Source organism: Podarcis liolepis (assembly GCF_965112155.1).
Source record: "Podarcis liolepis genome assembly, chromosome: 7".
NCBI classification, from domain to species: Eukaryota; Metazoa; Chordata; class Lepidosauria; order Squamata; family Lacertidae; genus Podarcis; species Podarcis liolepis.
In genome coordinates, this window is record NC_139561.1 from 80,749,576 (window position 1) to 80,772,520 (window position 22,945).

At 41.1% G+C, this 22,945-nt stretch overlaps 2 protein-coding genes across 2 annotated transcripts in view; both read right to left on the reverse strand.

The window, feature by feature from the left end:
- Positions 1–22,703, reverse strand: part of LOC310712529 (phospholipase A2 inhibitor and Ly6/PLAUR domain-containing protein-like) — a 96,155-nt gene extending 73,452 nt beyond the window's left edge. Inside the window, exon 1 of the mRNA XM_083515682.1 lies at positions 22,640–22,703. Within this exon, the coding sequence (XP_083371808.1) occupies positions 22,640–22,649 (10 nt within the window). The 5' untranslated portion in view covers positions 22,650–22,703. The remainder of the gene's footprint in view (positions 1–22,639) is intronic.
- Positions 12,238–14,795, reverse strand: LOC310710492 (uncharacterized protein). The gene is made up of 3 exons (XM_083511363.1): positions 14,555–14,795; positions 13,372–13,503; positions 12,238–12,753 (listed from the first exon to the last, which is right to left on the reverse strand). The coding sequence occupies exons 1-3, from the start codon at positions 14,604–14,606 to the stop codon at positions 12,596–12,598; spliced, it is 342 nt and encodes a 113-aa protein (XP_083367489.1). The 5' UTR covers positions 14,607–14,795; the 3' UTR covers positions 12,238–12,595.
- Positions 22,704–22,945: the final 242 nt, after the last annotated feature.

The following is a 22,945-nucleotide window of genomic DNA, read 5'->3' on the forward strand; positions in this document are numbered from 1 at the left end:
AAATTGTGGCACCCAGAATTGGACACAGTATTCCAGGTGTGGTCTGACCAAGGCAGTATAGAGTGGTACTATTACTTCCCTTGATCTGGACACAATACTTCTGTTGATGCAGCCTGGAATAGTGTTAGCTTTTTTCCCTACTGCACACAACGTTGACACATTTAAGATTGTGGCCAACCAAGACCACCAGATCCTTTTCACCTGTACTGTTAGTAAACCAGATGTCCCTCATCCTGTATTTGTGCATCTGGTTCTTTCTGCCTAAGTGGAGAACCTCACATTTGTCCCTATTGGAATTCATTTTGTTAGCTTGAGCCCACTTCTCCAATCTGTTAAGGTCATTTTGAATTCTGATTCTGTCTTCTGTGGCATTAGCTACCCCTCTCTGCTTGGTGTCATCAGCAAATTCAATGAGTATCCGCTCAGATGGACAGGGTATCAATAATACAATGGAGAAGGAGGAGGAAGAGAATGACATCCCTATTTTTATCAGAGAAATGTTGGAGGGGGTTCACTACAAGCAGTCACATCGTGTTGCTTTTCCTTATAAACACACGGAAGAAACCTATTTGCCATAGTTATATTTTGGACGAGCACTGTGTTAGCGGTGCAAAAAGTGGATTGGCCAGAGTATAGAAGACTGGCTGAAATGGATATATAAAATGTGTATGAGACAGGAAAGAGTGTGCTGCTTTGAGATTTTGAGGAGCAGTATTGTTTTTCATTGCTTGACATTTTCAGTGGGAGGGCAGTTCCCCAATTGTGCGTCTGACTGCATTGTTCTTTATACTAGTTACTGGAGATCCCAGGTGGGAGAGGGCTATTGTATACATGCCTTGTTTTTTGGGTTCCACGTAGGCATATGATTAGACAATCTGGGAGCAGAATGCTGAACTAGATGGACCTTTGGTGTGATTCAGCAGGAATCCCCTTATGTTCCTGACTTCTGAATCCCATAGTGGCTCTCCAGAACTCGGTCAAACAGTAATAATCTGTTCTGGCTGCCTAGTGCTGTGTGGCAAATCTCCAGTAAAAGCAGCTACAAAAACCCACAGTGGGCTGCATTTTAGAGCTTTTTCAATGTTTTCCTCTTGATAATCTGGGTAGGATGATTGCTCTTTTATTTGTTTTAATTTTTGTGATGTCCTTATGATATTGTAACCCACTCAAAGATTACTTCAAAATATGGATTGGCATATACATTTCCTAAATCAATAAAATACTTAATAATTTCTTTCCATCATCACCACTAAATATTTGTAGTTAGCTAAATACAGCCACAGAACACAGTTTTTTTCTGGGTTTTTTCATTTAGTACATTTTTTAAAAAACCAATTTCACCCCTGAGACAATTCCATTGTAACTATCCAACCTCCAAAAAATTCAACACCTCTTGCCATGGTATGACCCCTTTCTGTTTTAACAGTAAAAAATCTACAAATAGCTTCCATATCTCCTCAAAATCATTTCTCCTGCGTATTCCCCATCTTACCTTAATAGCACACATTCATTTCTCATTCATAACTATATCCCACACCTCTTTATACCATTCTTCCATTTTGTACTTGCCCTGCCCCTTCCACTTCCTAGCTATAATAACTTGAGCAGCTGTCAATAAATTTGTGAGTAAGTCCTTCATAGCCCGTGTACCATCCACCCCATCGAAAATGGATAACAATGCTACCTCTGGACTTTCGGTCAGCTTTAACCCAGTAATTTCTGTTATCTCTTTAAACACCCTTTTCAAAAAAGAAAAGAAAAAGAGATGTACATATCTACACCCCCACCAAATGTGAACATAAGTCCCTGTTTCCTAGCACCCCCTCCAACATACTAACTTATAATAATTTTATTTTATAAACAATATTTTCCACTCTGGGTGGCTTCCAAAAATATTAAAATAATGTAATACACCAAACATTAAAAGCTTCCCTAAAAAGGGTTGCCTTCAGATGTCTTCTAAAAGTCTGGTAGTTGTTGTTCTCTTTGACATCTGGTGGGAGGGCGTTCCACAGGGAGCGCGCCACTACCGAGAAGGCCCCCTGCCTGGTTCCCTGTAACTTGGCTTCTCGCAATGAGGGAACCGCCAGAAGGCCCTCGGTGCTAGACCTCAGTGTCTGGGTAGAACGATGGGCGTGGAGACGCTCCTTCAGATATACTGGACCAAGGCCGTTTAGGGATTTAAAGGTCAACACCAACACTTTGAATTGTGCTTGGAAACGTACTGGGAGCCAATGTAGGTCTTTCAAGACCAGTGTTATATGATCTCGGTGGCCGCTCCCAGTCACCAGTCTGGCTGCCGCGTTTTACTTCCTGTTAGTGCGTCTCTTATTTGTTTGCTTCTCATTTTCTGCACCCATTCTTTTATTTTAAGTTTTTTCTTCTCTTTTTCTTCTTTTCCAATTTCCTTTTTTAAAAATTTACTGGGAAGTCTTCTATCATCACCACTGGAGTTAGTGGGGAATTTACTGGTATAAATTTTCCTTTATATTTCGCCCATATCTCAATGTTTCTTAATAAGGGATTTTCAATATTCTGCCACCATTGCCTATTGAAAAAAAATATTTTCACTAACTTCTCCCTCATTTCCTGTGTACCACTCTCTAAGCCCCCTTCATGGATCACTGCCTTGCCGTGGCGAAGGGGCTTGAATAACTCGGAGAAGCTATGAGCTATGCCGTGCTATGCCGTGCAGGGCCACCCAAGATGGACAGGTCATAGTGGAGAGTTTTGACCAAACGTGATTCTTCTGGAGCAGTAACTGGCAAGCCACTCTAGTATCCCTGCCAAGAAAACTCCATGGACAAAGACAAAAGGCATATAAAAGTTATGACGCTGGAAGATGAGCCCCTCAGGTCGGAAGGCGTCCAACATGCTACTGAGGAAGAGCGGAGGACAAGTACAAGTAGATTCAGAGCTGATGAAGCGGCTGGGCCAAAGCCAAAAGGATGCTCAGTTGCGGATATGCCTGGAAGCGAAAGGAAAGTCCAATGCTGAAAAGAAAAATATTGCATAGGAACCTGGAATGTAAGAACCATGAACCTTGGTAAGTTGGATGTGGTAAAAAATGAGATGGCAAGAATAAATATTGACATCCTTGGCATGAGTGAACTAAAATGGACGGGAATGTGCGAATTCAGTTCGGATGACCATCATATCTACTACTGTGTGCAAGAATCCCGTAAAAGAAATGGAGTGGCCCTCATAGTCAACAAAAGAGTGGCAAAAGCTGTATTGGGATGCAGTCTCAAAAATGATAGAATGATCTCGATACGAATCCAAGGCAGACCTTTTAACATCACAGTAATCCAAGTTTATGCACCAACTATTGGTGCTGAAGAAACTGAAATCGACCAATTCTATGAAGACTTACAAGACCTTATAGAAGTGACACCAAAGAAGGATATTCTTCTCATTAGAGGGGATTGGAATGCTAAAGTAGGGAATCAAGAGATAAAAGGAACAACTGGCAAGTTTGGCCTTGGAGATCAAAACGAAGCAGGGCAAAGGCTAATAGAGTTCTGCCAAGAGAACAAGCTGGTCATCACAAACATTCTTTTCTAACAACACAAGAGACGACTCTACACATGGATATCACCAGATGGGCAGCATCAAAATCAGATTGATTATATTCTCTGCAGCCAAAGATGGAGAAGCTCTATACAGTCAGCAAAAACAAGACCTGAAGCGGACTGTGGCTCAGATCATCAGCTTCTTATAGCAAAATTCAAGCTTAAACTGAAGAAAGTAGGAAAAACCACTGGGCTGGTAAGATACAATCTAAGTCAAATCCCTTATGAATATACAGTGGAAGTGAGGAACAGGTTTAAGGATTTAGATTTGGTGGACAGAGTGCCTGAAGAACTATGGATGGAGGCTTGCAACATTATACAGGAGGCAGCAACGAAAACCATCCCAATGAAAAGGAAATGCAAGAAAGCAAAGTGGCTGTCGAACGAGGCCTTACAAATAGCGGAGGAGAGAAGGCAAGCAAAATGCGAGGGAGATAGTGAAAGACACAGGAAATTGAATGCAGATTTCCAAAAAATAGCAATGCAAAGAAATAGAGGAAAACAACAGAATGGGAAGAGATCTGTTCAAGAGAATTGGAGATATGAAAGGGACATTTCGTACAAAGATTACCATAATAAAGGACAAAAGTGGTAGGGACCTAACAGAAGCAGAAGACATCAAGAAGAAGTGGCAAGAATACACAGAGGAATTATACCAGAAAGATATGGATGTCTCATACACCCCAGGTAGTGTGGTTGCTGACCTTGAGCCAAACATCCTGGAGAGTGAAGTCAAATGGGCCTTAGAAAGCACTGCAAATAACAAGGCCAGTGGAAGTGATGGTATTCCAGCTGAACTGTTTAAAATTTTAAAAGATGATGCTGTTAAGGTGCTACACTCAATATGCCAGCAAGTTTGGAAAACTCAGCAGTGGCCAGAGGATTGGAGAAGATCAGTCTACATCCCAATCCCAAAGAAGGGCAGTGCCAAAGAATGCCCCAACTACCGCACAATTGCACTCATTTCACACTCTAGCAAGGTTATGCTTAAAATTCTACAAGGCAGGCTTCAGCAGTATGTGGACCGAGAACTCCCAGAAGTGCAAGCTGGATTTTGAAGGGGCAGAGGAACCAGAGACCAAATTGCAAACATGCGCTGGATTATGGAGAAAGCTAGAGAGTTCCAGAAAGACATCTACTTCTGCTTCATTGACTATGCAAGAGCCTTTGACTGTGTCGACCACAGCAAACTATGGCAAGTTCTTAAAGAAATGGGAGTGCCTGATCACCTCATCTATCTCCTGAGAAATCTCTATGTGGGACAAGAAGCTATAGTTAGAAATGGATATGGAAAAACTGACTGGTTCAAAATTGGGAAAGGAGTACGGCAAGGCTGTATATTGTCTCCCTGCTTATTTAACTTATATGCAGAATTCATCATGCAAAATGCTGGGCTGGATGAATCCGAAGTCGGAATTAAGATTGCCGGAAGAAATATCAGCAACCTCAGATATGCAGATGACACAACCTTGATGGCAGAAAGTGAGGAGAAATTAAAGAACCTTTTATTGAGGGTGAAAGAGGAGAGCGCAAAATATGTTCTAAGCTCAACATCAAAAAAACGAAGATCATGGCCACTGGGCCCATCACCTCCTGGCAAATAGAAGGGGAAGAAATGAAGGCAGTGAGAGATTTTACTTTCTTGGGCTCCATGATCACTGCAGATGGTGACAGCAGCCACGAAATTAAAAGACGCCTGCTCCTTGGGAGAAAGGCGATGGCAAACCTAGACAGCATCTTAAAAAGCAGAGACATCACCTGACCTTGGATAAAAATGTGTTTAGAAGAAGTTTTGGTGCTTGCTTTTTGCAAGACAAGTGCTTTGTTGGAGCAGCTGCATGAGAAGATGGATTTGATGACTGTTGCAGTCAAAAACTTTGGACAAACAGTGAATATTCATATAGAAACCATTCAGGAACCAACCCAGGAATCTGTTTTGACAGGGCAAGTGCAAGTGCAGAAGATAATGGAGGAGGTTGCTGTTGAACCTCAAGTAACACAAATGGAGAGACCCGAGGCCTTGCAGGAGCATAAGCTGCTGTTTTTGAAGACTGAATCTGGAGAAAGTCAGATATGGAGAGAGAGAGCATCGTTTGGTTGGGAGATGGGAAGTTGGATGGATCCCCCTAGGCAGGGACGTTTTGGTTTTTGGGATTTGGTTTTGGGCCAGGGGGGGTCTGGAGTTGTGGGGGCTCTCAACTTTGGAGGGACTTTGAAACATGCTTTTAAATACTTTCTGGACTACAGCGCTGACTATGGAGAATGGGCTGATTTGTTGAGGGGAGACGGAGATATTCTTGGGTTGGAGTCCCTCCAAGACCTACTCCTTAATGAGAAAGGAAAGAAATTAAGAAAAAGATCAACAAAAGACAAGGTAAAGTGCAGGTATAAACAAGAAGAAGATCTGCAGAAGGGACATGGAAAAGACTTAAGAGCCTCGGACACAAGATCACCAGGTTGATGGACTAAATGGAATTGACAGTAAGGACTGACATAACCCGAGACCAGGAAGAAGAGACGTTGGATGAACATTGGAAGGAAGTTCTTAAAAATTTATTTTGAGAGTTAGTGTAAAATTAATGAGTATTAGGAAAAATGTTGGAATGAAACTATTTGGCTTTAGTAGAAATGATATAAGGAGTTATGTATAAATAAGTATTAAGTTTTAAGTTTTAAGGTATTTTATGGTAAGATAATGTTAAAATAAATTAAGGTAAATTGAATGACAGAATATAGTGAAAGATGGAAAGGATTTGCCAAGTTAATTAATAGGTTAGACTGTTAAGATAAATTATTCAACAAAAATTGAGAAAGATGGAAAGAATTTGCTAAAACAATTAATTAAACTAGAATACAGAAAGGGAGGTGTGAGGAGGTTGATGAAACAAGTAAATGAAAGATAAAGATATGGAATATTGGATGTGTGTTTTAATGTTATTGTTCTTTTTTGCTGTATTGTTGTATTGGTTTTTATGTGTTTTTTAATGTATTGTAATGTATTTTGTTAATTTTGTTGTTGTTTTCTTTTCTTCTTTTTTCTGCAATTTTTAAACTTCTAATAAATATCATTTTTTTTTAAAAAAAAAGCAGAGACATTACCTTGCCAACAAAGGTCCGTATAGTTAAAGCCATGATTTTCCCAGTAGTGATGTATGGAAGTGAGAGCTGGACCATAAAGAAGGCTGATCGTCGAAGAATTGATGCTTTTGAATTATGGTGCTGGAGGAGACTCTTGAGAGTCCCATGGACTGCAAGAAGATCAAACGCATCCATTCTTAAGGAAATTAGCCCTGAGTGCTCACTGGAAGGACAGATCGTGAAGCTGAGGCTCCAATACTTTGGCCACCTCATGAGAAGAGAAGACTCCCTGGAAAAGACCCTGATGGTGGGAAAGATTGAGGGCACAAGGAGAAGGGGACGACAGAGGACAAGATGGTCGGACAGTGTTCTAGAAGCTACAAACATGAGTCTGACCAAATTGCGGGAGACAGTGGAAGACAGAAGTGCCTGGCGTGCTCTGGTTCATGGGGTCACGAAGAGTCGGACACGACTAAACGACTAAACAACAAAAACAACAACTCTCTAAGCATTCTAATGTTCCTTCTTCTCTTATTCCATCTATGATATATCTTAACAGATTTGCTATATAACATAACCTGATGTTGGGGAGACCCAGTCCATCTATTTTCTGGGGTTTGTACTATCTTCTTTTATTAATTTTAGGTTTCATATCCCCATTACCAAATTTATTAGTCATGCTTTGCCAACCCTTTATTTCTGTCTCTGATACATTTATTGATACATTCTAAATAAAAAAATTATTCTAGACAAAATTTTCATTTTAATTATTGCTATTCTTCCAAACCATGAGAGCTTTATTTTCCTATACTGAACCAGCTTTTCCTTAACTTCCCTCTTTTATTTGTTAACTTCACTTGTTCTAAATTTATTGTTATATTTATTTCCAAGTACTTTATCATATTTCTTAATTTTGTACAGTGGTGCCTCGCAAGACAAAATTAATTCATTTCACGAATTTTTTCGTCTAGTGAATTTTTCGTCTTGCGAATCACGGTCTCCAATAGGAATGCATTGAAAATCAATTAATGCGTTCCTATGGTCAAAAAAAGTCCAAACAAAGCCAAATTTGGTACAACAAGAGTTTATTAAGTGCTCTTTAAAGTCACACATACTGTAAAGAGCATTTCAAAATTCAAACCCAGAATTTTTTTAAGTAAACAGCAGAGTGGCCCAATGGTCACAGAAAATCATAAAAATGCAGAAAAAAAAACCACAAGCTTCCAGATTCTTGCAAACCCCTCCCCAACTGTTCCCCCAGCCACCCAGCACACAGAAATTTAAATCCAGATTTTTTTAAAAAAAAAAACACAGCAGAGTGGCCCAATGGTCACAGAAAATCATAAAAATGCAGAAAAAAGCACACAAGCTTCCAGATTCTTGCAAACCCCTTCCCAACACCAAGTCCTTGAATTCCAAACACCCCAACCCAAAATCCAAAACCCCCCCAAAAAGTTTTAAAAGCTTAACTTACCAAATGGCTGCAAAAGAAGTTTTGGAAAAGCTTCAAAAATCACCAAAGTCTTTAAAAACCTCAAAAAAGGCAACTATGTACACTGCGTTCTATGAGTTGCTCCTCGAAGTCAAGTCACAACTTTATTAACGGTGTTAAGAAAAAGGAAACAAACTTGCAAGACGTTTTCTTGCGAAGCAAGCCCATATGGAAATTCGTCTTGCGAAGCAGCTCAAAAACGGAAAACCCTTTTGTCTAGCGAGTTTTCTGTCTTGCGAGGCATTCGTCTTGCGAGGTACCACTGTATCTATTTTTTCCCTTCAAAAATGAACTTCACAGAATCAGAACTGACACCACCCTGTTGAATCAGTCCATCTTCCCAAGGAAACTATGTTCATAGTGGCCAACCAGATGCCTGTGCATAGCCTGAAAGCAGGACCTGGGAGCAACACCACTCTCCCCACTACTGGATCCCAGCAATAGATATTCAGAGTCAAACTGCCCTCAAGAGCAGAGGTTGAACATTGGACAAATTCATGAAGGAGAAGGTTAATCCGCCATTAAACACATCCAAGTTGTGGACCATCATTACTTCTTGTAAGAACAAATTCCAAAGATTAGACACATGCTGTTTGGAGTAGTTCTTGCTTTCTTCTGTCCTTAATTTTCCACCATTCCATTCCACAGGTTCTAGTATTATGGAAGACAGGTACTAGTCCCTAGTCCTGTATAAGAGACAATAAGCCTCTTAGGAACAGTTTCTGGGGTTCACAGGTGGGAGAGCTACTCTGCTCATTAGGTAATTATTTTCTGGGCTTCTCACAGGTATCTGCTTCCTGAGAACACTATGCAGGACTAAATGAACCTTTTATGTGATCCAGCAGGGACCCTCTTTTGTCCCTGACTTTTGAATCCCTCAGTGCATCTCCAGAGGTCTGTCAAAGAGAAATTTACCCTGGTAGCCTACTGTTGTATGGCATATTTCCTGGAAAGGGAGCACAATAGCCCAACATCAGCTGCACTTGACTACTTTGTCCAGCACAGCCCTCTTAATAAGTATCTGAAGCCACTTCTCTCTTCTATAGTCCTGCTTTGCATCCCTTTTCACATTAACACCCATTGTCAATGTCCTCATATGAAGGGAAACTCCCCTCAAGAGTAGAAATTGTATATTGGATGGATGGAAAGCTCTTTAATCTAAGCAGGCTGAAAGCAAAGAGTAAGGTTACTGTAACTTCTGTCATAGAGCTGAAGACAATGTAGTGTGTGCACAGTTCAGAGGATGACCTCCAAACCATCCTAAATATCTTCGCAGAAGCTTACGAAATGGTTGGCCTATCGCTCAGCTTCCCAAAAACCTAAGTGCTGCACCAACAAGCACAAAACAACCTCTCTGTAGTAACACAAATGCAACTCGGTGGTGTAATGTTGGAAGTTATCCTTCCACAAGGGCCGACATTGATTCTGGAATCTGGTATCGCCTGAGCTCTACAAGTGCAGCTTTCTCCCGATTGAAGTGCAGAGTGTTTGAGGGCCGGGACATTTGCAGGGAAACCAAAATGCTTGTTTACAAAGCTACTGTACTACCAACCTTACTGTATGCTTGTGAAACCTGGACCATTTATAAACGCCAAATGAAGTGAAGGACATGAGGCAGGAGTTAATAATGCAGGTGAGCTATGCACAGGTGACCTGCAAGCAAGCTGCTGGCCAGCTCTGTGAAGGCTCCTTTTATTGACACATGCAAACCTAGGCAGATACATTTTAACCTTTACACATCTTCCAGTCCTGAGATTATGGGGTGGTACAAAGTTATTTTGGCACCTGTTTCCACGACATCATTTTCCCCTTGCACAGTGTATGATGAAGGAGACAAAGGTCTCAGACAGGACACCGCAGGCTACTGAGACCACAGAAGGTTAGATAGAGGGCACAATGTTCAGATAGCTGTGGCTTTGTCTGTGAAGGGAAGTGTGCTTCATACCCCAAGTTCATGTGTGGAGGCAGACTGAGGCTGCCTGCGGGTGGGGAGTGTGCTCCGGACCCAGCAATCATCCCTACAGCCAAAGATCACCAGTGGCAAAGCAATGATTCTTCAACATCAACTTGCCACAACAATTTAATTGATTATGAACAAAGGAAAATTTAACCCATATCCCATATTATGATGAGCCATCTCTCTCTCTGAAACTGTTGCTGGCATTTCTCTCTCTGAAACTGTTTTTGAGCTATGTACCCAGCCAGGGATCTGTCTGAGGATTTGCAACCACTATGCTTACTAAAATGCCTCAGTAAAGCGCATCTGCTGATGAAATGAGCTCTTCAGGTGATTCATTGCCTGACAACCCTGCTGAGTTACTCTGCTGAACTCTTTGTGTGCCCTGAAGTCTGAGAGTACAGGCATGCATACAAGGAAAGTCCTGGGGGGCGTCAGGATGGTAAAACATACAATAATATACAAATGTGTATATTTATTCTTATTATCCTAATGAACTTCTAATTGTCAGTAACCTAATATATTCTGTGTAAACTCAATCCAAATATCATTGAATTCATCCAAAGAAAATCTGTGCCTATACAGTAAGCTTTCCGTTCTTATGTTACCAATGTTGTCATGTTGTCCAGCGATTGAGTAAAGGGAATTAAATCTCTATTCTTCCAATTCATCAGTATCAGTCTCTTGGCCACCATTAGGGTGCAGAGAATCCATTTTTGCTTTCTTGTTTTCAATTTCCATACAATGGGTATATAGTTCAAGAGCATAGCCGCGTCTGAAAATCTTAATTTTTTGAGTAGTGTCTTTGGGAGAAAGTGCTTGTGTCCATCACTTTCTTCCAAAACGTAGTAAGTGTAGGACACAGCAAAAGCATGTGTTTCAAAGAAGAATTGTCAGTAATACATCTCTAACCAAGAGAAACTGTACATTAGATAATCTTTTCTTATACAAATGCAAGGGAGACCAATAGATTCTAAGAAGGATTTTCTGTTGTATAATTCTTAGATTAAGATCCATTGATATGATACTGAAGCCAAGAAATTTTCCCACTATTTAGGTAATAGTGAACATTCCAATTCTTTATTCCAATCATTTCTTAAACTCTGCATATCAAACTGAGTTTCAAATTAATTATCCAATTGCTCCAAATTTCAAGTGTCTCAGATGCTGTGAAGGTAGTCAGACCAAACGAAGTTACTAAAATATGTTGTAGCTGCAAGTATTGGCATTGGACCACCTCTGATAGATGGTATTTGATGTATGTATTGTACGTATAGAAGTCTTCCTCATCTATCAGTTGGTCCAAGGTCAAGACACCCATTGTCAGCTGCATCCCATTGCTGACAGAGGGGGAGAGCGTGGAGAGACAGTAGGAGGTAATTATGTAGGAATGCAGAAGGAGGGAGGAGCAGCCTAGTTGCAGTAGAAGCCTAAGCTCCGAGAACAAGAAGAAGAGGGGAGTTCAAGGGGGAAGACAGTTTAAGCTCGGACTCAGAGGGAGGGCCACTGGAAATAGCCCATCCCATGATGCGTAGGTGCACAAGAATTAATGAGAGGTGTGAACAGGAAAGGAAGCGAAAGTGGGGCTTTAAATGTGGGAATAGGAAGGAGCGGAACTCAGACTCAGCAACAGCTGATTTGGAAGCAGACACTGAGTGACTGAGCTCCAGAGTGATTTGTGTGTTTTGAGCAATAAACTAAACCTGAGTTAATTACTGCCAGAGTTGTCTCGCTTCTATGGGAGAGACCCAACCATTACACCCATTATCACATAGTTTTTCCATATTACCATTCCTATCCGCACATTATTGAAGTAGGATTTAGCATGTGAAAATGAATTTATTTTTATTAGCTAATATATTCCATATCTTTCTAATTGGCTTGTTTCAAGAGTTGTAGGGACTTCAAATGTTTTGATCCTAATACTATCCACCCAAATAAAAGTGTTATATACTGTGTGTGTGTTCTAAGGTTGCCCAACTGAGGAGATTATGACCATCGGCAGGTCTCCGATATTTGATAAATAAGAACGAATGTATAATTCCAGTCTTGGAATTCCAGATTTACGTTATTGAAAGCCACTCAGATTTCTTTGAAATATGGACTGGAATATACATTTCCTAAATCAATAAGATAACTCATAATTACCCATTGTTTTTCATTCTAAAAACAGTGCCCTTCATCACCACTGCCACCAAATATTCTTAATTTGATAAATGCAGACACACAACACAGTTTTGATTTGCTTCACCAATTTATTTTGATTATGAACAAAGGAATTTTTTACACATATCCCATGTTTTGATGAGCCAAAGACCCACATTTCTACTTTAGTTTTCTATTCCCTGCATCCCATTCACCAAATTGAAGCCTCAGGAGTCCTTTGAATACCAGTTGCTCTGGACTCCCATGTTCAGACAAGCAACCACCACTTCCTCTGTTGCAGAAAATAGTGGAATCCAAAAGGAAGAAGACATTGCTCTCTCCTAACTACCCTTAAAAGCTGCGTTGGTTTGGTGAAACTAGAGTTTCACCGCATCGTGCTCGTGTTATCTTGCCTGAAAAGTACTTGTTAAGCACTGATGTCTTAGCGAATTTACAAAAATCTGGTGATGCACAGCCTCTGACGACCTTATCAGGAACTTCACTGTTGTCTAGTAAAGAAAAAGAGACAAGGTCAGATGAGCATCTTGGAAGCAACCTGTGTTTGTGTGTGTGTGTGTGTGAGAGAGAGAGAGAGAGAGAGAGAGAGAAAATAGGAGCATCTTAATTTTTAACAAGTATGTTGAGCAAGTATAGAAATCATCTGAAAATCACCACATGAAATGACTATGAGAGAGGCGTTTAAAAGTTAGAACAAAAAAAGTCTATTTTTTCTTCTTCTGGGGCAAGGGCTCATCTTCATAAATACTGCTTTCCAGATCAAGTCTCCATGGCTAATTTTACTTCTTTTAAAGACTGGTGAAAACACTCTTTTAATAAATTTTTACCTGTAATTTAACAAACAGACTATTTCTCTCACCTTCTCAAACCCCCACCCCGTAAATATACATACTCATCTATATACATACAAAGCAAATGTGATTTGGGGTGAGTTATGTTTTTAGGAAAAAGAAACTTTCCCCCAAAGGCACAATAATCTATTTTCTGGAAGGAAGCCACAAACAGAATGAAATAGTAACACACACACACACACACACACACACACACACACACACACACACACACACCTGTTTCCCCCCTCCCACGCATTGCAAGGCAGTTCTACTTACTATGAACAAGAACAAACTCAATGCACTGAGTCTCCTCATCGTAACACCTGATGGCATTTGAACCCTTAGAAACTTTTGATTCAGCTACACCAAGGTTTGGGCACACCAGCCCATTCAAGAGCCTCGGTGGCTCTGCAAGAAGGAAATACTAAAGTCAAGACATGATTCCAGCCCATTTATCTTTATTCTAATTCCTAGGCTTCAGTTCTTTAATCCTGTGAGAGGGTTGCAATTAATGATGTAGATATTTACACCTGAGATGAGCAGACAAGCAGTACTATTTTTTAGGGGGTGAATTGAGGAGTTTATTGTTGTGAATGTGACTTATTGGCCACTGTTATTTTTGGTGCTTGGTTTATTATATATAGTGTTCAATCACTAACTACATATACTTATGTAGTGCTTATGACTATGAAATAGACTTAGGTATATAATATTGTTTAAGTATAATATGTTGTATACTTTGTTACTATGTTGGAAACCCTCCTCAGATTAAGGTTACTATGTAAAGTTTCTAAACAACAGACAAATAAAGAAATAAAGCCTTGGTGTGTATTTGTTTATTTATTAATTATTATTTTATATCTCTTAATACTAAAAAAAAGTCTCCTAGTGGTATAGAAAACTCAGAAACTACAATAAAATAAAAATTAAATTTATACCTAAATGCATTACAATGCAATAAAATGTAAAATCTCAATAAACCAAAAACATCAACATATACTGAAGTGTCTTTAAAGTGAAGGAACCCTTCTGTCTTCAGTGCTCCAATAATAATAATAATAATAATAATAAGAAGAAGAAGAAGAAGAAGAAGAAGAAGAAGAAGAAGAAGAATTTATTTATTTTATTATTTCATTATTTATGCCCCGCCCATCTGGCTCTGTTTCCCCAGCTACTCTGGGCAGTTTACAGCATTCATAAAGTATCTCCTAACTTACAAAATGCTACACATCACACTAAGATTCTGCCTCTAATAGCCACAAACTATAAAGTTATTACCTCTGCAGTTCTAACCCATCAAGACGAGTCCCAGGGTGAGCTGGGCTTTCAGGAAGCAAGGGGGGAAATGTTTTGTACACTTGTTGAGTCCATAGCTGTCAACTTACAGATTTGAAAATAAGGGACCAGCAGCCTTGAAAATAAGGGTCCAGCATCCAAAAAAGGGGACCTGCAGCCTCACCTGTTCCAAGCACTCCAGTCTTCCTGTCCTCCTGCAGTCTGGTCAAACTCATGCTGGTAGCTTCGAGAACACTGTCCAACCAACTTTGTAACCAGAGGTTCAACTGAATAGAATCTGAATCACATGCACCACAAGGCCTATGCAGCCTCTACTTAAGATGGCTCCCCAGCCTGGCTTTGCACTGCAAAGTTTGCAGCAGCACGTGCAACAAAATGGCGTCCAGCATTCAAAAAACCCCTCAGCTTGCAAGGCATGCAAGCTCCACCCTCCAGTCGTTCTTAGACTTCTTATTGGGTGAGCAACACAGCCAAGCAACACAGTTGGAGCCTCCCTCCTCCCTGGCTGGCAGGGAGGGAGGGAGAGGAGCTGCTTCCTCTGAAATTTAAGGGACATCATTTAAGGGACGTTTAAGGGACATCTATCAATAGGGGACAGCAGTGGGACATGGCGCTGGGATAAGGGACTGTCCCTTCAAATAAGGGACACTTGACAGCTATGGTTGAGTCATCAAAACTCAGTTTCAATCTAAAATTTTATTTTTTTCTCACGGGCAGGTAGGGCAGTTGGAGCTGGTAGACAGTTGCTCTGGACACAGAATTCACCTGCACCTCCATGGACAGCTGTGAGTCCAAAATAACTCCCAGGCTGCCCTCCTGGTCTTTCAGAGGCACAGTTACCACATTAAAGACCAGGGAGATCTCCACACCCGCCCCCTGTCCCCCAAGTACAGTACTTCTGTCTTGTCAGGATTCAACCTCAATCTGTTAGCCGCCATCCATCCTCCAACCGCCTCCAGACACTCATACAGGACCTTCACCACCTTCACTGGTTCTGATTTAAAAGAGAGGTAGAGCTGGGTATCATCCACATACTGATGAACACCCAGCCCAAACCCCCTGATGATCTCTCCCAGCGGCTTCATGTAGATGTTACAAAGCATGGGGGAAAGGATGGACCCCTGAGGCATCTCACAAGTGAGAGCCCAGGGGTCTGGTCTGAACACTCATCCCCCCACCACCTTCTGAACATGGCCCAGGAGGAAGGAGCAGAATCACTGCATAACAGTGCCCCCAGGTCCCAGCCCATCTAGACGGTCCAAAACAGAGGTAGGCAACCTAAGGTCCCCAGGCTGGATGCGGCCCAATCACCTTCTCAATCCAGCCCACGGATGGTCCGGGACTCAGCGTGTTTTTACATGAGTAGAATGTGTCCTTTTATTTAAAATGCATCTCTGGGTTATTTGTGGGGCCTGCCTGGTGTTTTTACATTAGAAGAATGTGTGCTTTTATTTAAAATGCATCTCTGGATTATTTGTGGGGCATGGGAATTCGTTCTCCCCCCCCAAAAAAAAAATATAGTCCAGCCCACCACATGGTCTGAGGGATGGTGGACCAGTACACAGCTGAAAAAGGTTGCTGACCCCTGGTCCATGAGGATGTTATGGTCGATGGTATCAAAGGCAGTTGAGAAATCGAGCAGAACTAGGAAACAGCTTTCACCTTTGTCCCTAGCCCACTGGAGATCAACGGCCAGCATGACCAAGGCAGTTTCAGTCCCACCTTTTTATTCAGTATCACTCATCCCATTTTACTCCACAAATGCACACAGATACATCATCCATCCAGTCACCCCAGTCATCTCAATCACCATAAAAAATAAAAAAGGATTAAAAAATATAATATGATTTAAAAATTCCAAAATATATATTGATTATTTAATATTTCAAAGAGCCACCTGCAAATTTCACATTTTTCAAAATATATTTTGTACATAAATGTCTGCCTTATTGGATTCTATTTGGAATAAATGGGTCTTCTTGGAGTAAAATATAACAGAATAAACAAGATCTCAACTATAATATTAGTTGCTTCAGGCATTTCTTTAGAAAGTTATTCAATTAAAAGGTGTCTGAAAAGCTAGTTAGGCTTTTCTTTTAAAAATGTGCTTTAAAAATAGATAGATATACTTACTTTCAAGCACTAACATGTTGCATAGAAAATATTGACAGCAATAGTGGATATGAAATACGTATTTTCTTTCTACTGAAGAGAAGGTGGCATTTCCTGAGATACAATCTTTAGCACAACCCTTATTCATGTAGGTCTCTACAGAGCCATCTGTTAGAAAGAATTGAAGGAATAGCAAGATATGCAAAAATTCAAACTGATGAACGTACAAATATAAATAAATTGGGCAAATGGGTGATTTAAGAGAAAATACCTGGCAACAACTGAATTCAGCAAACTAATCCATAAAGTAGTTTCTTTGAAGTATAATTTCTTCTGCAATACCATGTGAATATTCTAGGATAGTTCCTTAACAACATGCACATAAATGGGGCTAGATGGACTTGCTTTTCTGCCCATACAAAAGAGCCTAGAATAGTTTGATCCACTACCCATCTCTACCTGATATACAGCTAGCTGATCCAGGGGCCTGACTCATGAAGCTTCCTTATATTATGTTCTATATTTCTGAGAGACGGGAGAAGATGGTTTTTCATCTGTTTCCTCTAATTTTCTGATCTCTTGAACTCACTTCTCAATACAAGAAATCTTTTTGCACACAACCTTCTATGGGGAGATGCACTTATATCTGTCTGGGTATGTTTCCCCCCCTTTTCCTTTAAAAAAAATGATTTCTGTGGCTTCATTTGTCAACAGAGTATTTCAGCATTTGATGCTATGTGCTGTTACTATATGTTGCAGCCCTATTTGGCATCTGCTAATAGTGCAACTAGATAAATAGGTTCCGCTCTGGCGGGAAGGTAAACGGCATTTCCATGCGCTGCTCTGGTTCACCAGAAGCGGCTTAGTCATGCTGGCCACATATCCCCATAGTTTAACAGAGCAGAAAAGGAAAATCTTACAAATGAAATTTAAAATTGAACAAATAAATCTGGCATAAAGAAAGGGGTAAAAAGAAAGTCCCCTCTTACTTGGTAAAACATACTCTGCCTTGAGTAGTATATGCACCCAGTGATAATAAAGCTGATTTCTATAGACACCTGGAAGAAACAGTGTTAGACTATATGGAGGAAAAAATAATTCTCGTAGGAGATCTGAATGGAGCTGTTTCGAACATGATAGAACTCATAGAAGTGTGGATAATAAAACAGGACGATTATCTCAAACTTTTTCCAGTTAATAGAAATTTAGTAGACGCTTGGAGGTTTAAACATCCAACGGCAAAGGAATTCTCATATTATTCTGAGCCGAACCAGTATGCCAGCAGTCAAGACGGAATTTGGATCTCAAAAGAATTAACATTAAGAGTGAGAAAATTTGAAATTGATCCAAAGTCCCTATCAGATCACAATTCAGTGTCCTTATTCCTGAAGGGGAAAGAAAGAGGGCAGAAAAGATAGAGGATGAATGAAGCATTACTTATTGATGAAGGAATAATTCAGATAGCTAAGAAAGCTTCCGAAGAATTCTTCAGATTTGATGTGGGAAAGACTATGGACAAAAACAATTAAATTCACTGCATGTATGCCATTAAAAGAAAATTTAATGAAGATGATGTATAGGTGGTATTTGACGCCGATTAAACTTGCTAAAATTCAGAAGATAAGGTATGTTGGAAATATAAGGAGAAGGAAGGGAATTTCTTTCATATGTGGTGGACGTGTCCTAAGATTAAAGCCTACTGGGATATGATATATAATGAACTGAAAAAGATTTTCAAAAAGACCTTTAGTAAAAAGGTATATGAAGGAACATTGTAAACATTTGAAAACACTTGCAGGGTTCATTTAAAATATTGATAGGTTATGATTTGATACCTGTTTATAAAAATTAGAAGTAAGTCTTTTAAGTATAGAGATAAGATAAATAGGGTGATGTCAGGGAACTGCCATCAGTGCCGGAGGGAGAGAGAGAGCTCCAGAGGGATCCCAGAGAGCGTCACGGGATTGGGAGAGGCAGCCCATCTTCTGGGGAAGGGAATCAGCTCAGATCCAGTGGAGAAGGGGGGCAGATGGGGGAATCCAAATGGTCCGCATCCTCCAGGCGTGCCTGGAGTTGTTCAGCAAGCACATGCTCAATCACCTTGCCCAAGAATGGAAGATTTGAGACTGGGCGATAGTTGGCCATACTGGCTGGGTCTAAAGATGGTTTTTTAAGAAGCGGTTTAATGACTGCCTCTTTCAGCGGATCTGGGAATGTTCCCTCACAGAGGGAAGCATTCACCACCCCGCAGAGCCCATCGCCCAGCCCTTCCCGGCTTGCTTTTATTAGCCAGGATGGGCAAGGATCAAGGAGACAGGTGGTTGGTTTCACGCGTCCAAGCAGCCTGTCCACATCCTCGGGGGTAACGGATTGAAACTGATTCCATACAATTTGCCAGACAGAGCTCTAGCACTCTCCCGCCACGGCCCTGCTCCCACGGTGGTGTCTAGCTCCTTCCGAATATGAGTGATTTTATCTGCAAAAAACTTAGCAAAATCATTGCAAGGCCCCGGTGGTAAAGGTGGTTTCGTTAAATTGCGAACCACCTGAAAGAGTCTCCTGCTACTATTTTCTGCAGATGCAATAGAGGCGGTGAAGAAAGTCTTCTTCGCCGTCGCTATCGCCACTTGGTAGGCTCGACGTTGAGCTCTAACCTGTGTCCGGTCAGATTCAGAGTGAGTTTTCTGCCACCGACGCTCTAGCCATCTCAGCGATTGTTTCATCGCCCTCAGCTCCAAAGAAAACCACGGGGCTGCCCGGGCTCCATGCAATCGGAAGAGGGCGCTTCGGAGCCAGACAGTCAATAGCCCTGGTTAACTCCGCATTCCAGCGGGCCACCAGGGAATCAGCTGTTTGAAAGCTCATTCCCTAAAAAGCCCGAAGCATTCCTCTTAGGGATCATGGGGGATGAAATTCCAAGAAACTTTAAGAAAGTATTTACGTATGCCACCAAAGCGGCAAGAGTCTTGAATGCCCAGAATTGGAAAATGGAGACCTTATCAAGAAAGAGTTACTGGCTGATCAAATTGATGGAGTATACAGAACTGGACAAGCAGACAGGTCAGATGAAAAGATCAAACAATACAAAAAATTAAAAAATGATTTAAATATATTCAAACAGTATTTGAAAGACCATTATGGAGAATAATTTTTTTTTACCACTTTAGAGTAATTCATGTAAGAAAAGAAGAAGAAAAAAGTAAAACATAATGGAATTAAGTTATTGAATAAATGGCTGTGTTAGGAGGGGCAGTCAACTAAGTAAAACTGAGGACTGAGGTAAGAAGGGGAGGGAAGTCAAACGGAAATGGATTACAAATGAATCAAATCAATCAATAAATATGTATATTTGTTCTTTTTTCTTTCATTATGTTTTAAAAATATATGTTTAATTAGAGGAAAATTAAGTTGTTACAATGTGATTTGATGAATGTATGTCTAAAGCAACCAATAAAAATGAATTACAAAAGAGAGAGAGAGAGAGTGTAAAGTGAAGTGACCAATGGACCCAAGTCACAGCAGTCTCCTTTGCTTTCAGTGGAAAATATTGCAGGACTCAAGGGAAGAAGGCAACAAATTAAGGAGGAGGAGGAGACTGGGTAGTCTGTGTGGGCATAACACAGTAGGAGAACAAGGAAAATGCTTGTCTGTTGCTGGGTTAGCCCTGCGAATGGAAGAGGCAAGTGTGGAGGGGAACTGTTCATCCCATCTGAGTTAACAAGGACCAAGTAAGATGAACTAAGTGATGAAGCAAAATGTGCAAGCCCAAGAGGACTTTTTACAGGACAGATTATACACTACTAAGCAGCTGGCTGCAAGACGTGGCTTGTGAATATCCTTAATGGCATGCTGGACTTGTTCCAGGTGTTGTAGGTTTGGTAGTCACCTTCTATGCAACCTTCTATTTCACCACTTTGTGTAGCAGAAGAATCATTGGGCTGGATTCTTAGTGGGAATAGGAGGTGAAGCCCCACCCTGTCAGATGGGATCCCTCTCAGGGATCTTGGAAGAATGTATTCCTTGTCCATACATCCAGCTCAGGGGTTCAGGGCACAGAGCACCCCTTGCCAGTGTCTACTTGAGTTTCACAGGATGCTCTTCATGCTGTTGATGGACTGGTTACATGCCCAGTGTCTGTGTCAAAGCTGTTTAACCCTGTAATCAATAAAGTTGTGGGCTAATCTGAACCCAACACATGTCTCCTTGTGTGCATTCACTTGCTGTGCACCTCATTGCTACATCAATGTGCCTGCACCAACGAAGAGTAGACTCTGATTTGGTTGCTTTCTAAGCAGTTGGGAATTATCATTCAGTGAGGGATTGTCATTTAGGAGTTAAGGGGGAGCTATGAGACAAATGTCAGAGAAAGATGAGGCCTGAATATTTGTGCACAGTTTGTTCACAGTAAGCAGCTGGTAAAAGTCAGGAGAAGGTTACCAATGGCTCTGTGGATCTATAAGGCTTCCCTGAGTCAAAGTATGAGAGAGTGATAGAGGTTCCACACTCTATTAGTTAATGATATGGAAATGGGCCATCTCAGTGGATCCTTGCAGTCTATGGAATTCCCTTGCTGAGAGAGAGAGAGAGAGAGAGAGAGAGAGAGAGAGAGTTTTCAGCATAGAGAGGGATGGATGGGTTTCAAGACGTGGTTTTCTTCTTTATTTTAATTTTTGCTTTTATTGTACCTTACTCAAGAATCTAGACTAAATCCCGCCTTGTTGTAATTTTACAAGTGGGTCTCAACAGGTTTTTGGAGAATGACTGCTTTTACTGAACGAGTTAGTGTTGTGTTGTTTCTATTGTAATTATTGGTACATTTTAAACAGATTTTTAATATAGTTTTAATTCTAATATTTACTTGTTGAAAAAGTTGAGTTCCTCAAGGTTGGTGAGATCAGCATTCTGTTGTCACACTAGATAACCCAGAGACCAAAGGATGCAAACACACAGTTAGAGTTAATATGACAGAAAGGCTTCATACTCACTTAAATAGGTTTCAGTACGCTGAGAAAAGCAACTTCCTCCTGTGATAATACAAGGATTTCCATTGTTTTTTATACATTGCACTGTTTTCACTGCAGAGAGGAGAGGAGAGGAAACATAAGTTGTCCAGTCTTTGAGAAACAGAATATTCCAAGCCAAACACAAGCAATGTTAATGGTCTCAGGATCCGCATGTAGTGGTGGGTTAGAGGCTGCATGCACACCAACACACATCTCTTCCACCCCCCCCCCATTCCTCATACAGGAACATCTCCAGACATAGAAATGGAAAGACACAAAACCTTCTTCCCATTTGCTAGTATCTTTCCCCTCACTCCAGGCCTAATTAGTAGCTGCCCAGCTGCATAAAGCTTCATCATAGGTCTTCAATCCCCCCCCCCCATGAACTCTGAGTATGCTCCATAAATCCATAATTTGATATATTAATTCTGGCATAAATTTAAATACCCCAGTAACCAATTGGCACCTTCCTGTGCTTTGGTTTGCCTGCATCAATCTCACCTACAATGTCCTTTCCTTTCTTGGGAATTTCCCTATTTAAGTGAGATTTAAGTGAGTGAACACAACACAATTTCCCCCTTCCCAAATCCTTTCTTTGGTAGTTGGGAGATGATGGAAACCCAGTGGGGGCGGTTGGCTCTGAAAATGGGATGGCGTCCACTTAACCACATCCAAGGGATCAGGGTGGGGCAGCACTGATGATATAGACCAGCCTTCTCCCTTCATTTCCCCTCTGGGCTGGTGGGTGCTACTGGATGAAAGGGTTATCCATGCAGATCAGGGTGATTGGTCACATCCACAGATCCTGGGCCCCTTTCCTGATTACAAGCATCCAACAAAGTGGCAGATCCCCCTGTATAAAGGGGGAATGCAGTGGAAGCCACAGCCACCACTGGAGGGGAGAAAGGCCACTGAGCTAGACTCCAACCCTGACAAATCCATGGCAATTAATTTTACAATGAATGATTTTAGAGTGTTGTTTATGTTATACTGTTTTATACTGTTTTATTGTTGTTAGCCGCCCTGAGCCCGGCTTCGGCTGGGGAGGGCGGGATATAAATAAAATTTATTATTATTATTATTATTATTATGCCACCCTGGCCAACTCCACGGCTGAGAATATAATGCCTCACCTTTTGCCATGACCACCTCCTGCGTGCCTTCCACCTCTGGCACTTCCTGAGAAGCAAAACCGGTACTTACTTCCAAGGCACCCAAACCTGTTGAAATTGAATTAACAGCACCTTGGTTAGGATTTTGTGTTTCTTGCTTCTGCCAGCTGACAAGCACATGAAGTTACAGCTACAGTAGGGCTGCCTTCTGCCTTCTCAGGGCCTCAAGGAACATCAATATAGTCCCCTAGTCTGACTCTTCCTCCACAGAACAGGAGGGGAATGGGATGCCTATGCATGCTCTTTCTGTGCTTTTCCTTTGCCCTT